The following is a 16,679-nucleotide window of genomic DNA, read 5'->3' as shown; positions in this document are numbered from 1 at the left end:
CACATGATGAATGCTGAGCTGGAGCTTACTCTCCAATCCACAATGTTGGTGGGGTAATATGACCGCTTATTCTCGTTGCAATCTACTGAGATTCACTCGTTATGCACACAGCATACACACCAGAATAATTACAGATCTAACGCAAAAACAAACACAGCACACAAATCACTGAACACTACCTGGTTGTCCGCTTAATAAACAATGATGAAACATGATACCTTAACAAAAAACTTTAAAGACCATAACGTATGAAGCAGAATTGAAATATACAGAAACGTAATAAGAAGATAAATGTACACGAGAGAGAGATAGCAAAAAAAGGTATGGTCTTGCTTATATCAATCCAAAACAGAAGATAATACAATTGGCAACTAGTCTTTTCAAGGCTTTGGACTCATCCTTTTATAGTGCCTACTTACAGTATCTACTCTAGTACTGTGATGATAAGATGCGTCGACGGAGTGTTTCTTGCAATAAAATAGGTGGGTCCTGACAGTTGGCGGTGTTGACATGTGGCTATTCGGTGGTTGCTAGAGCACTGGTTGACGTTGGCCTGCGGCTCTAGCCTACGGCCTACGGCTAACACACAAGACCACACTGTCTTTTGTGTAGTGCTGCACCAGAACAAATGAAGTGTTTTGTTTGTAAAAGGATGAGCTTGCTGCATTCACTGTACTTGTTGTGTTTGCATAAACTATAGTTGCCCTGCCAATTGCTACCCATAAAAGCAGAGGAAGGCGACTAGTGATCAATGATGCTCTCCAAGAAAATACGTTTACTTGTGCGCTTGCTTGAAGTTATGCTTTCACACGAGCAAAAACTCTTACCAAGAAAGTATGGCCTGAGCTTGTGCTAAGAATGCACAAAGTTTGAACATTACGCTTTGCTAGTGAGTGCGCTAGCTATCACAACAGCGAAATGAGTGAAAACCAGCAAGCAATACCGTGCGCTAGCTATCTCACAGAAGCGAGTCTAGTTTGACAAGGCGATGAATACGTTGTAACTATGTTGTAGAAGACGACGGCGACTGAGCCTTTGAAAATACACTTGACAACTGATCCTTTGAAAACTCTTTGCAACTAAGCCTTTGAAAATATGTTGAGCCTTTGAAGGTGATGAAGCGACACTATACATGCTAGGAGAGTCGTCGGGAGGTCCGAACTGAGCTTGCAACTCTTGTGGAAATGAATGAGACCTATAAGCTCTACGCTATGCTCCAGACAAGACGATTGTAGGTGTGATGAGCTCTAGAACAAGGCTGTGAAGCGACACCAATAAGAACAAGGTGTGCTGAGCTTTAGAACAAGGCTATCAAGTGACACCACTTAGAAAGTGCTCCTCTCCTCTCTATAAAATGGCCCTTAAGCATCAAGCATCACTAATGCTTGGAGTTGATGAAGATTTTCCCTCTCTTTGTGTTGATTTATGAACCCCTATTGTTTGATTTTTTCCACTTCAAGAAAGCTCCAAAATCTCTAATTCTTCAAGAAATGCACCAAGAGTGTCCCATTTAGCATTCCAAGATCATTGCTAAGCTAGAGAAGTCACCCTTGCTTGCACTTATACAATTTTTTATGGAAACAAGGCTCAATGATGAAAAGGCTCCTGTATTATGGTGTTATAGAACTTAATGTTGATTTTACTGTCATGTTTAGTATTAATCTTATGAGGATTAACACTAATCCACTATTGTAATCACTTTCTTGATCACAAACTACTTGTATTACCTTTTGTATTTGATCTTTATCAAGATTTAAAGATATTGCACAAAGATTAACAGAAATGGTGATAGGCAGTAAAGATTAGATGCTTACACCTACCTCTTTTAGGCAAAGATTTGAAATTCGATCAAGCTTTCCATTGCTAAAATTGTTATAGACCTGATTTGTAGCAAAACTTTACTTCAAATCCATGCATAAAACTTGATTTGCACATGTCTTTGTAATCCTTACAAATTTACACTAAGATTCTTCAAAGCTTCAAAGAGTACATAATATCTGAATTTTGCTTTGAAATCTTCACAATTCTGCCAACATAAACTTATTCAAATTTGTAAACACAATTGTAAATCTGCACACTGGCTCTGTATAATCAGCAGAGAATTATAATCTGCACAAAACTGTAATCTAAACAATAACTCTGCACTAATCTTGAATTCTACGCTCAAATCTAGAAGAAAACCGCAATAACTCCTCCAATAAATCTTCAATTTATTGACTGTTGTTGAAAAATGCACCAAAATCTGTAATATTTACAATTTGTCTCAAGTATCTTTGATAATTAGCACCTTTCTTAATGAATCCTTCACTAAAACTGCACAGCAACCAAGAATATCCCCAAGAATACAAAAACTCAAAGAATCTTGTAAATGATAGCAAAACTAGGGTTTGCGTGAAGATTGCATTTAAAGATAAAAATAGACTCTAATTCATGCAAAATTTCTACAAAATGCAAGAAAATAAAAAAGATTTTCAAGAACATTAAGAAATGCAACAAAATGCATTTTGTAAACTATGAAAATCCCTAATCTGAGAATGATTAACGCTAATCATGATATTAAAAAATACATTCTAAAAATTTAAATTAATAGTAATCTGAAAATGATTATCACTAATCATGAGATCAAGAAAATGCATTCTGAAATATTGAATTAACAGTAATCTAATTGTTGATTAAAGTCAGCTATTGATAATGACATCACTAGATAAACGTGTTGATGAGCTACTAAATTATAGCTTGAGCAATTAAGGAGGGTTCTCTTGATAGATGCTACTCAAAATGTCGGGGGCATCACTGGAAAAAAGTTTAAGACATCACCTACGTGGATAAGATACAATTTTTAACTTTTCTCTTCATACATTGATAAGATGTTTCTCTTTTAGCAGCTGCCTCTAGAGGCTCAGGAGAGGAGACTCAGTGGGATGAGGGGCAGAGAGTTGATGAGACAGGACATTGAGGCGGCCATCCCCAGGGAGTGGCGGACCCCAGTACAGGACCCTCCACCTCCACAGTGGATGGGTGTCTTTACTCGGCATGAGATCCTTCTAGCGGTCTGCGGCACTGCGGAGAGAGTCGCCCCACTCACTTTCGAGGTGGGAGAGGGTGGCCAGCTTCAGAGGACACGACTAGATTTGGATGGGCTCCAGGGATGTATTCTTCAGAGGGTGCGGGTGGTCGGCTTTCATCAGAGACAGTGGCATGTAGACCCCTCACCGGCCTCGATAGGGGAGGACTGTTCTTGGAGATTATGGGCTTGGGACAGCAGGCCTCTTATTCGCCTTCAGTGGGATCCAGGTGAGTGGTTTTGGCGAGATACCTACTTGGCCCATACCATCCCAGGCATCCCCTTTTTTCAGTACACAGCGAGGCTGGGGTGGCGGATTCAGAGACACAGGATAGCGAGCACCCCAGCGGCGGCCGAGCATTGGCGGCGAGACAGGGGCTCTCCCCTGCCTTTCTTCGGGACTTCTGGCAGCGCCTTTGGGCCAGCTTCCGGCCCCGGAAGGTGACGCTGTTTCTCTGGCTCACAGCGCATAGAGGACTGGCTGTGGGGGCTTGGCTAGCTTTCGGCAATCACCCAGCGTCCTGCCCTCGTTGTGGCCATGCACAGGAGTCGCAGCGGCACTGCTTATGGGATTGCCCACAGGCTCAGCAGGTCTAGCAGCGCGCTCTCAGGATGGTTTTTGCAGGCTCACCAGGTGAGATGCTGGTGACGTGGGGTGCGGTGGCTTGGGCCACGGACAGCGGCCCGGCCCTTGGATATGAGGACGTCCCTGGCAGTGCGACCATCCAGGTCTCTGACAGGGTGATGGCGGTGGTTCCGACGCCAGACTTCTCTTCGGCAGCCCCTCAGGAGGGGGTCGGGCACAGATGGGAGTTGATCAGCAGCATGAGAACGGCTTGGCACATTTGGAGAGCCCGATGCAGGGAGGCCATTGACCGCCAGGCGACTCCACCGACGGAGGTCATACAGGCCCTCTGGGTGGACATCATTCACACCTTGAGAGGACACTGGGGGAAGGGCGACTCGGATCGCATGAGAGGGCGTCGCAAGGCTTTCCTCCGCACTTGGCAGCCTGGCCCTTTCCTCACCGCGAGGGGCGAGGATGTCACTTGGCACTACAGGCCTCCAGTTTGGCTTTTCTCACCTCCCACATGTACTACTAGGTAGCCCCCCCCCCCCCCCCCCAGAGAGCGGCCAGCCACCACGGGGGTGGAGCTCAGGAGTTCACTGTGTTTTTATCCCTCCTTGCGAGGTGAGCTTTGTAGCCTTATGGCGTTCTCTCATTAACTAATAGAAGGATCTTTTTTCCGGAAAAAAAAAAGATGTTTCTCTTTTATAAGCTACAAGTGTGTTTAACATATAGTATAGGTCCTCATGATTCATCTTAAACTAATGTATACATATAGGAGTTGATATCATTCTAGTATGCTTATTATCCTCAATACTATGTAAAAAAAATTTATGACAGAACATAGTGGATCCTCACTTTAGCCCAGCATCTCCTTTCCCTCCTTTTGGAATCGAAGCTCCATTACCTTCTTTTCAATTTTAGTTGAATGGTTTTTTGATATTGTTTGAAATAGTGTGAAAAAAAATGTGAGAACTTAAGTAACGATGATGATGATGATCGTGTTAACATTGTGACATTACGTGGAGGTAGTTAAGACAAATAAAAAAAGAGATGGGTCACATGCTAGAGGGATAGGGCACACACGTGGGGGGTTCGGTGTGGATTAATTATAGAGCGATTAATTCTTTCGACAAGCTATGTAGTCAGCTAGGCCAATCAAAGGGGCAGCCTTGATGGGATCAAAAGAGGAGAGGTAAGATTTTGATTTGGTAACAAGCTCATCAGCAAACTGTCTGGCTTTCTCCAAGCCAAGGAGCTTAGGGTAAGTGGCCTTTTGAGCCAAGAGGTCCTTGCCTGCTGTTTTGCCAAGCTCTTGCGAGGACTGGGTAACATCGAGTATGTCATCCACCACTTGGAAGAGAAGCCCCACACAGCGAGCATACTGCCGTACCTTCTCCACATCCTCGTGTGACCCCCCTGCCAAAATGGCCCCAGCCACCACAGAACACTCTAGCAGCACTGCAGTCTTATGCACGTGTATGTATTCAAGGGTTTCCAAGCCCACAGATGGGTCCCCTTCACTTAATATGTCCACAATCTGGCCTGCAACAAGGCCCTCTGAGCCCACTGCCTTGCCCAATTCAGCAATCACAGAAAGCAATTGCTGAGGAGAGACTGATGATGATGATGATGACTGTAATGACGGTGTCGGTGATGATGCTGCCCTTGCTATGTGCTCAAAAGCTAGGGTTAGAAGTGCATCCCCTGCTAATACTGCTGTATCCTCACCATATATGACATGGTTTGTTGGCTTGCCCCTCCTCAAATCATCATTATCCATGCAGGGAAGGTCATCATGGATGAGGGACATAGTGTGGATCATCTCCATTGCACATGCAGCAGGCATGGCCGCCTCCTGAGTGCCGCCAAGAAGCTCACAAGCTGCAATGCAGAGCGCTGGCCTCACCCTCTTACCGCCTGCGAGCAGAGAGTATCTCATGGCTTCATGGATTCTCTCAGGGTACCTCAATGGCACAGCAAGGTCCAATGCAGAGTTCACTGCTTCAGCCTTGGACCTCATGTAAGCCTCAAAGTCAAACCCTAATTTGGTTGCTACTTGAATAGCGTCCATCTGGCTCGCCTTCACAGAGAGACCCACTCTCTTGCAAGAGGAAGAAGCGTGATGAAATATAGAAGCTCTCATTTGCTGGCGTCTACAGAATGCAAGCAGAGCTGGTGAGCTTCTGCCCACAAAAGGAAATGATGAAATTTTATATGGCATGCCCTCTCCATGGCCATATCTTTGAGGTGAAGGAGGCACTACCATAGCTAGCTCACCATGTTTGCAAAGAGAGGCCATTGCTGTTATATATCAATGCGCTTGGTGATTAGAAGCAGGATTTGTGGTCTCTCTGTCCTGCAAAGGCCAGTGGGTGCTTTTTTAATATATATATGTATATAGATATAGATGTAGGCGGCCATGGAATGTGAAGGAAGAGTGCGAGGCATTTCGCATAGACATGCTGCGACAAAATTTTTTTTGAATAGAATCTTGTCTTTCTATCGCCCCCAAAATTCGTCGAAAACATTAGAAAAAAGAAAACTAAAATGATGAAAAATTCCACGGTCACCGTTTTAGAAAATAACAAATTTTCAAAGTCTCAGCCATTAATTTCAAGCCAAGCTGAAATTCCAAGCACTGTTTTTTTCTTTTCAAACAAAGCCTTGGAAAATTCGCCCCCTTTTGGCCTCTTTATACCCTTCCATTATGCCCTCTCATATAATGTATATAGTGATGGTTCTCCCATTTGTGATTGGACAGGTGGGCACTCCCAAGGGGGGGGCGGGGGGGGGGGGCGGCGGTAATAATCCAGTGTTACTTAGTGTCGAGGAAACATGCGGTTTGGAAAGGAAACATGACATCTCCTAGCAAGGTGTTGTGGTGTTGTACTAGCAATGTTTTGAGTTTTAAGGTGGAACGCTTGTGAAAACATAACAATGTCCAATTATATGCCCTACTAGCCACCCAACTTTGCAAGATTTCCTACCTTTGCATGCATCTCTAGTTGGCATTCCTATGTTCTTTGTTTCCTTTTCTATACGGTTGCATCTCGACCAAGATGGCTACTTGCCAAAGTGCACATGCACCCACAACACCACCACTTGTGTCCAGGTGCCCACAAGTGCTAGGAAGCCCTATACTCCCAATTGTTTGTGCACTCCTCCTTTATGTGCTCTACTTAACCACTAGTACATCATGCCCACTTTAATCATTTCACATATGATAATTAATGTTAATGAGTTACATTATAAAAAGTAATCTTGAAAAGTGATGTGTAAGAAAAAATAAGAACACCAGTTAACTCCTTTTGAAAAAATAAAATCTTTTTGAGAATTCAATTTTGCATGAGTTTCTTTGCAGGATTCTTTACAAAAAGTCAAACAGAAAATGAAACACACTGTACCTTAGATTTGAATGTCAAAGTATGCAATTTTGCCTCATAATTAGATATTGTTCAAATCCACGGAAGCTTTCATAAGCACTTACAATTGTGAAAAAAAGGTTGTAGGCCACATGAAAGCTCTTGAGATCACACAAGGGTATGGAAAGAACATGAAAGTATGTAGCTCTCTTTCATAAAATCTTTTCAAACCATTCTTCCCTCAAGGCTAAAAACATGCCATGCAATAATGAATAAAAAGAGAAGCATTCCTCTTACTATATCCACTCTCTACAAATCTAATGAATTGATTCAAGACAAGATATTAGTCATCAACAAAAGTTAAGCTACTTAATCATAACATAAACTCGATTACAAAAATTTGAAATTATATCCTCTTCTCTTTTCTTTTTTGAAAGAGGTGCATATATGTTTCTTGTTTATTTTTCTTTAAATATATATATATATATATATATATAACTAGCCCCATGCATGCATGATTCACACATGTTGTGCCTTATATGCATGCATGATTCACACATGTTGTGCCTTATGATATATTCTTAAAAAGGTCAACATTTTATGCTTAGAACAAAATTATTGCATTGATACACTTATTACTTTTAAACGTGAATACATAAAATTTAAATTATGACTAACCGTGTGCGCATGTGAGTTGTGGGTTACAATCTTTTCTTATATAAGGTATAATTTTTAAACTTATTACAATTAATTATAACATTTGAAAGAAGGGAGAAAAGAGAGAGGCTCGTGTTGACATGGAGTTGAGAGACATGAGACGTCGTTTACATGGAAGTACGGGTAAAGTTCCATGGAAGTTTGGGCATGAGCTCCAAGAAGACATAGATGTTTATATCATAAAGGGTAAAAAGGGGTCAAATATCCATGAGCCATATGCCTAATATAGCCCAAGGCCCCCAAAAGTACACATGTAAATAACCCTAAGCCCAAGTGCGTAGGCCCCATCCCCCATGTGCATGTGCATACCAAATCTAACCATCCACTCCTACAATGATTTCATGGTCAAAATTGAAGGGTGGTCGTGCATAAAACAAGTACAAAGGCTATATACAAAAAGCCCAATACATGACCAAGTGTCGTCATCATAGAGAAGCAATATGAATACATGAATCTCATGACCCCCGGGGTCAAATGAAAAAATATATAAGACTCCCGTCAATTATGAGGCTAGTCAAGTATCCTCTAGGATCAAATGGAAAAGATATGAATGTCACTTTGAAGATGAGGTAATCTATACAACCGCAACTGCCTGGATGAAATGTAAATCCAAGCCGTGTAGACTCCAAAGCAATGGCTCTCAAACCACCTAGATCAAATGGAAAATGTAAAAATCCAATGTCGGTGACAAAGCTAGGTATGAGTCCTCCTGGGTCAAATGGATAAATGTATTGTGCAACACGGACCCTTGAATCGAATGTGACAATAGCTCCCGGGTCAAAAGGGAAGCTCAAGTCCGAGGCAAAGCTCATAAGCCCATTCTCGCAACCAAAACATGGAACTCACATCCAAGGTATCTGCCAAATGGAAGCAAAACTCCTTGTCGGAATGTTAAATGGTCCCTGTAGATCAAGACCAAGAAATGTCACAAGTGCATATAAAAGGTGTGCCATGTAATCATCTACCATACATCCCAAGTGGCATATGATGCACCCGAAGATGAATGTCCCGGCTCCAAAGAATCTAGGGTCGTGTAGCCAAGCATGGAAGCCAAAGAAACACATCTCAAAGCCAGCATCATGCAGGAACTCATGTGAACCAATGCCGCCATCCACTATAGCATAAATCAAATCATTTGAGGCATGGCCCACTACATTAATACGTGTATAGACACAATCCAAAATATGCAACATACCCTCATGTGTGAAACCCTCTGCATACATGTGGTCCTCCAAAGCAAAACCATGATCAATAGGATTACCATAAGCATCATCATCATTGAATACTGATAGTGTATCCACACATGAGATGCAAGTGGCATCACCCACTAAATCATTGACCATGTCATCCTCACAATCTCTAGAGTCATCATCATAAGCATGGTTTGTGTCCATCAATGGTGTCCATATGTAACCTATATCCCAAGATAGGTTAACCTCTCTAATCACTGGATCTAAGAAAATGTCCAAATCAAATACAAAGCTCTCTAGATCCATATGCACAATCTTGTCTCTCCTATGTCTCACCTCAATAAAATCAGCACTACTCTCATGCACTATCTCTGATTGATCAAATATATGAACTCTATCCACATGAACACTACCGGGAATGCTATGAATACTAGGAGTAGTGGCTATGAATACTAGTGGCCGTATCAACAATATCTCCACAAATAGAAATCCTAGAAGAATACTAGTGGCCGTATCAACAATATCTCCACAAATAGAAATCCTAGAAGAATAGCTTGACGCATCTAACACTAGGAAATCGAGTCATCTACTCATAGGTGTCTCTATCACTCGTATGCAAAGTAGCACTAATCTCAAATGTGCTAATGGATACACTCATCCCAAGTGTGCTAATCGATGCATCACTAATCAAATGCACAATATCCTAGAATGTCACCATGAGAAACTAGAGTGTCCACATGATATGTAGAAAAGACGATAGGCATAGAAGTGTTGATGCTCGATATGCTCGCTGCCATCTCTATCATCGAGATTATGCCCACATGATTTGACTCACACACATCCCTATCACATACATCATCATCATGTGCATATGTGTCAATGGCATCATGTGCACGTATATCACTATGATCATGTGCATGTGTGTGCGATACAGCAACATCATCATGTGCATATGTGTCAATGGCATCATGTGCACGTATATCACTATGATCATGTGCATGTGTGTGCGATACAGCAATATCATCATGTGTATCTGTGTAATACAACATCATCTCCTCATCATCCCCATCATAATACAATGAATGAATTGGTCCAGGTAAATGAGAACCAATGCGACGGTGGCTAGTCAATGTGGAGGGTGAGTCGTAGAAGCTACGAGGCTCATGCGAACACCAATGTGATAGCGATGAAAGTGAGAAAAATAGAAACATGGTATGATAATGCTCTATGAATGCTCCCCATGAATGATCATCATCACCCATATAAACATCTAGAGTCACATCACGAACATCATCACCATCCTTTGTAGAATGATATGGATCAAAATCATACTTGCATGTGCACCATTCCTCCCAAAAAGCATTGGTATGTGCAAAGGGTCCCAAATTGGCCAATGAAATCCAAGTAGACACCATAGCTCCTCGTTTGATCCCATACAAAGGGATGTAAGAAAGTAGACATGTACATATCACTCATTCGAACTAAACATCTGATAACATGATATGCAAATAGCTTGCCTACATGGCATACATACAATGTTGCACCTCAACACCATATACGAAAATCCAAAATGCCCAAAGTGTGAGGTGCATGTGAACAACCACCAATAAGGCCTAAGGTGTGTACACAAACTCACAAAATCCCCAAATGTGTGACACAAGCCCACAATGTGCTAACGCCTATGATCAAGGCTATAAAAGCACAAATAGTGTGAGAAAATGCTAGCGATGCCAAAGTGTGTATATGAATCAATAATAACAATGCACAAAATGCACATCGCATGTGAGCATCCCAAAAGAGACATAAGCGTGTAAACACCAACTAACACACTCAAGGCACGTGAACAACCTCAAGGCATGCATGTCGCATGTGAATAAGGCCAAAAGAATCAACAATCACCAAGCACGTGATCACCCCGAAAAAAAAATGCAATCGTGTGAACACCTTAATAATGCACTAAATCTACCCAATGTATACACAATGCCCCCCATGAAATAGACAAGTTGAAGTAAGAGTAAATGGGAAAAAAGGTGTGGAAAAGCCAAGGTAGGTGGGAGGGTTAAAATTTGAGGATGTGAAAGGGTAGAGAAATAAGGTATGTGGACCACGGTGGGTAATGTGAATACCCCCCTAGGTTTAATAAACAACTTTTTCTTTTTCATTTATCCTCCTTCGTGCTGGTGGCGGCCAGTTCCTCTTACCTCTTTGTGAAACGTTGGCCTTCTCTTCAATGGCTATGATGATGCTAGGCTACTCTTGATGAGTTTATAGCTCAGTTGTAGAACAATCGGCTACACTGCTCTCTACCACCACACTCTCTACCACCACACTGCGCTAAACTCGTCAAGACACTAGTGAGCTCTGTAGAAAATTGGCATTGTCAATACAGACATGCAACTGCTATAGTTGCATATGTTGCACCTAAGCCTGAAGAAGGCGATGATGGATGAGAGCTAATGAATGCAAATGCTTAGGCTTGTGAACATTGCATTTAACTTCCTTTTGGGTGAAAGCATGTATAGGTGGTACCAAAAAGGAGTGTCTTGGACACTCCTTTTAGCCACCCCTTTGGGAGGAGAAAGAGGCTTAAATTTGAAATAGAAGCAGGCTTGAAAATGCAACTGAGCATTCATTAAGGGAATGGCATGCCCATTAAACGCTTCTGAATATTCTCTCTCCTCCACTCAGTCTGCACTCGTCCTACAAAAAATCGCTCTCTCTCTCTCTCACTCTCTCTCACTCTCCGCCTCTCTCTCTCTCTGCCATAGCAAAGCCTCTGCTTCCCACCTACACAAAAGGGCCTCTCTTCCCGCCTGAGCGCAAGCTGTATTCAAGTGTACTATCTCCCTCTCTCTCTCTCTCTCTCCATGAAGACTACAATTGTGCTTTTAATGGTCTTCTTTGCAATAACCTCAGCCTCCTAGCTCCCTCATAACTGCTTTAATGGTCTTCTTTGCAATAACCTCAGCCTCCTAGCTCCCTCATAACTGGCTCCACATGGAGTCTCATAGTGTACAGAATGGCAATACAGGCTCTGTATATCTTCCCCCATTGTCTATCACACAACACATCCCGAGAGAACTTCTGCCAGGTCTTCGAAAATACTGGATTGCAAAGAAAAGGGAACAAAGAAGCATTGAGAAGAGGATGGCACATACGCGCGAGGATGGTGACATTGATGAGCGAGAGGCAAAGAAAATCTGCAGAGCAGTTTCTCAGTGCTGGCGCAAACAAACAAACGGGCTTTCCGAGGGCCTTCGAACAAAGATTTTACAACAGCTCCTCCGTCATCCAACGTTCTCAGTGTTGCAGCACACGTCAGAGACAGTTGAGAGACTCATTTTCTCTAACATTTGTCATACATTATCTGAGGTGAAGACACCCCATTCAAATAACGAGTTGTTTTTAAAGCGGGCTACTGTCATGGCATGCCTCAATGGCGCATCTGGTGTTGACAATCAAATGAGTGGTAGAGAAGTTGCCAAGGCTTTAGGAGTTCATCGTCATTGGCGGCGGCCAATTTTCGGCTGCAACATGAAGCGGAGGAAGGGTCACTTCCCTTGGATCCTTGTCACCGTCAATTGCATAGGCAAGCACCATCACCAGTGAAATCAGGGAAATCGTGTTTCAATTTTGGTCGGTGGAAACTCGCATCTCCCCAAACAAGAAAGATGTTGTTCGAAAGAGGATAGGCAAGAGTGCGCATGTGCTGCATCCAGTGCATCTACTCGATTTGCCTCAGGTATATCACTATGTTGAGAGTGTGTTGTAAGAGCTACACAGTTGCTCGCATATGATTGATAGTGTATCCGGATATGCTCTTCTATACGATACTGATTTCTAAATGTCAGTGGTTTAGAGTGCTTGACAGTACTAAAATTTTGTATGATAGGGCATTAGAGTGCTTTACCATGCTTCCAAATGTTTGCAAGTGCCTCACAGTGCATTACAATGCTTAACCATGCACTATAGTGCTTTACGAAGCTTTACAATTGATTTCAGATGCTTCTGAGTGCTTCATGGTGATTCCAAGAAATTCCAAGTCATGAGTGCATCTTAGTGCTTCTGAGCATTTTCAGACCACTTCTGAGTGCCCGATAGTGCACTATATTGCTTAACCATGCTTTATAGTGCTTGACATGCTTCTTCAAGTGATCACAAGTGCTTCTAAGTGGTTCATAGTGGTTCCAAGTAATTTTATGTCATTCCAAGTGCATCTAAACGTTTCTGTGTGCTTCTAAGTGCCTTTTGTTGCTTCTGAGTGCTTAATAGTACTTCAAAAAGCTGCCAGGTGCCTAAGAGTTCTTCCAAATGCTTCCAAGTGCTTATGCTCGTAATGGCTTAACAGAGCTTCAGAAGTGATAACAGGAGCTTCTAACTGCTTTCCAAGTGCTTGTAAGTGCTTCCATCTAAATGTTTCTGTGTGCTTCTAAGTGCCTTTTGTTGCTTCTGAGTGCTTAATAGTGCTTCAAAAAGCTGCCAGGTGCCTGAGAGCTCTTCCAAATGCTTCCAAGTGCTTAAGCTCGTAATGGATTAACAGAGCTTAAGAAGTGATAACAGGAGCTTCTAATTGCTTCCAAGTGCTTGTAAGTGCTTCCAAGTGCATCTAAATGTTTCTGTGTGCTTCTAAGTGCCTTTTGTTGCTTCTGAGTGCTTAATAGTGCTTCAAAAAAGCTGCCAGGTGTGCCAGAGAGTTCTTCCAAATGCTTCTGTGTGCTTCTAAGTGCCTTTTGTTACTTCTGAGTGCTTAATAGTGCTTCAAAAAGCTGCTAGGTGTGCCAGAGAGTTCTTCCAAATGCTTCCAAGTGCTTATGCTCGTAATGGCTTAACAGAGCTTCAGAAGTGATAACAGGAGCTTCTAACTAAGTGATAACAGGAGCTTCTAACTGCTTTCAAGTGCTTGTAAGTGCTTGTAAGTGCTTGCTAAGGCTTCTAACTGCTTCCAAGTGCTTGTAAGTGCTTGTTGCTAGGAGCTTCTAACTGCTTCCAAGTGCTTGTAAGTGCTTGTAAGTGCTTCCAAGTGCTTGCTAGGGCTTCTAAATGCTTGCTAAGTGCTTGCTAGTGCTTCTAAGTGCTTGCAAGTGCTTCCAAGTGCTTCCAAGTGCTTCTAGTGCTTGCTAGTGCTTGCTAGTGCTTCTAAGTGCTTCCATGTGCTTCTAAGTGCTTGCTAGTGGTTCCAAGTGTTTGCTAGTGGTTCTAAGTGCTTCTAAGTGCTTGCTAGTGATTCCATGTGCCTCTAAGTGCTTCCATGTGCTTCTAAGTGCTTCTAAGTGCTTCCCAGTGCTTCCAAGTGTTTCCACATGCTTTACTTGCTTCTAAGTGTTTGCTAGTGTTTCCAATTTCTTCTAAGTGTTTCCTAGTGCTTCCAAGAAATTCCATGTTATTCCAAGTTCATCTAAATGGATCCTCAGGTTTCTAAGTGCTTGCAGGTGCCTGAGAGTGCTTTATAGTGCTTTACAACCATTTACTAGTGCTGCCAGTGCAAAAAGTGCTACTAAGTGCATCTAAGAGCTTTACCCAATGAGTGTCATAGCTTTACACTGATTGAAAGTGCGTCATAATGCTTACCAATGCTATAGGTTGCTTTAGAATGATTTATAGTGTGTCTAAATTTGTCTTCTTTGGTCACAGAGGGACTTCTATATGCGGTTCCAAGTGGCTCATCCTAACATAAGGATCTCCCTCATATGTTTTGAGGGTCTAAAGCCAACCTTCGTACGCAAGTTGAAGGACCGCAACACTTGTTGTGCTATGAATACCATGTGCAGCTTGTCTACTTCAAGGAAGCTCTTAATCAGATGTGCTAGGGAAGATATGGGCTACATGGCCGGCCATGCAGTTTGCAGGTGCCTTGTTTGCAGTTCTCATGATGGAACAGCGCAGTGCGCGGCCTCCAATGCCATGATGGAACAGCGCAGTGCGCGGCCTCCAATGCCACATTTCCAAGCTTAACAGACCTGTGGGAGTCTGTATTGTGCCCAAAAACCATTGATTGTGCTTATCACCGTAGACAATGTCTTTTGGGTACATGCAAACATTGTGGCATTAAACAGATCTCCTTGTGTCCACATGAAAAAAGCGATGACATCTCTATGATGACTGTCAAGCTTTTTGACGACGTTCCTACACAGGAAGTGGATGAGAACGGTCAAGCAAAAACTCGGAAAGATCTTGTTGTTCGCCAAGTCAGCTCGAGGACTTTCACTTCCTTGCTTCAAAGCAAATTGAGAAACTTCATCAAACACAATTATAAGTACAGATGGCAAGCTGAACAATTCAAAGAGTGTTTGGATAAATTTCCAGATGATGTAGTGGTGTCGGTAGTGGATTTTGCAGAGAATTAAGCCTTCAAGGTGCAGAATGAAATTCAGTCAATGCATTGGTATTCAACTCAGGTGACAATCTTGGTCCACATTTCGTACCTGCGTGATGTGCTTGGTACCATTCGGAAGACAACCCACTTCTACATCTCTGATGAGACAAAATCCACGACACTTTGTTTGTGCAGCACTGCTTTATTTTGCACAATGAGTGGCTGAAAGCTCAAGGATGTAGTGTCAAGCGACACTGGGTGTGGTCTGATGGCGGTGATTCCCAATTCAAAGCAAGGCGCCCTTTCTATTTTGTAGCCCAATACTTCAATATGACAGGTATTGAGATGATGCACAGTTTCTTCGCATCCGGCCATGGGAAGGGCGAGCATGATGGGACTGGTGCGGTGCTCAAAAGAGCTCTCACATAGGAGCAGCTGAAATCTGACGGATGGGTGTTACATAACGCTTCAAGTGTGGTGGCATTCCTCAATGCAACCCTCAGGAAAGAATGTCCATTGAGTGACAGGGAAGAAAGTCGATCGTAGATTCTAGGAGGTCAAGCTCGGTGATGTAGACAGAGATAGAGAGTGGGATTGCATGCGGATCAAAGGGTCTCGACCCTTCCACTGTGTCAACGGCTATAGTCAATCAGATATGCACGGGCTACAGTGCAGACCATTGTCCTGCTTTTGCCATGCGTGCATGAAAGACCAATGGAGGAGATGTGTAAACAAGGACCACGTTGAGAGGTGGCAGTACTTGCGAATACAACCGACTGTCAATGTTCAAAACGATGGAGAAGCATCCAGCGATGATGAGTTACCAGGAGCCCCCATGTATGCTGGCCACCATGACGACCTAAGTGATGCCTTGATGGTTGGCCAGAACTTCGCAGCAGTGAATGTAGAAGAGCCAGGTGTGCAGACTTCTACATCTTGAAGTGCACTAAAACCAAGCGCTTGACCATCAAATCTGAAAGGGATGAATGGCATAACCGTATTCAAAAGAACTCATTTGTCGTTGAGGGACTCTTCTACGACAAGGTAAATGGCCAAGATGACACCTACGTTCTTTTGGATGACAAGCCCCCTGCTTTTATCTACTCCCACCTGCTACGATGCATCAGGTTTCCGATGTGCTCGGTAGAAGGTGAGCCTAATGTATATGAATTCTCAAATGATGTATTTGAACAAATCTATAATAGCATGCCCCCAGAGGAGAACTTGTAAGTTCTAACTTTCAAGCTAGCACAATGCGTCCTCCTAAAAAGAAGCACTATTTCGCACGTTCAACTCTTTGACAGCACTTTCAGTAGTAGACAAGCACTTTAAGACCACTTGATAAGCACTTCTAGTACCTACACAAGCACTTCTAGGATCTACACAAGCACTTTCAGATTACTTGAAAAGCACTTTAAGTACCTAGACAAGCACTTTCAGACCACTTGACCAGCACTTCCCA

The 16,679-nt window shown here is 42.8% G+C and overlaps 1 protein-coding gene and 1 pseudogene across 1 annotated transcript; one reads left to right on the top strand and one right to left on the bottom strand.

Annotated features, from left to right (window-relative positions):
• Positions 1-4,560: 4,560 nt before the first annotated feature.
• LOC147624935 (geranylgeranyl pyrophosphate synthase 7, chloroplastic-like) lies at positions 4,561-5,986 on the bottom strand. The gene has a single exon (XM_086818888.1). It carries the CDS (start codon positions 5,932-5,934, stop codon positions 4,753-4,755), a length of 1,182 nt encoding a protein of 393 aa, XP_086675014.1. The 5' UTR covers positions 5,935-5,986; the 3' UTR covers positions 4,561-4,752.
• Positions 5,987-15,920: 9,934 nt separating this feature from the next.
• On the top strand, positions 15,921-16,447 carry LOC147624934 (uncharacterized; annotated as a pseudogene).
• Positions 16,448-16,679: the final 232 nt, after the last annotated feature.

Source organism: Cibotium barometz, chromosome 24 (genome assembly GCF_041138505.1).
Source record: "Cibotium barometz isolate CiBa-2024 chromosome 24, ASM4113850v1, whole genome shotgun sequence".
In the NCBI taxonomy this organism is placed as follows: domain Eukaryota; kingdom Viridiplantae; phylum Streptophyta; class Polypodiopsida; order Cyatheales; family Cibotiaceae; genus Cibotium; species Cibotium barometz.
The sequence above is the reverse complement of the archived record's forward strand: the minus strand, read 5'-3'. Positions and strand labels throughout refer to the sequence as shown.

Excerpts from the sequence above, each read along its gene's own strand:
- LOC147624935 (XM_086818888.1), bottom strand. The coding sequence starts at position 5,934 with ATGGCCTCTCTTTGCAAACATGGTGAGCTAGCTATGGTAGTGCCTCCT.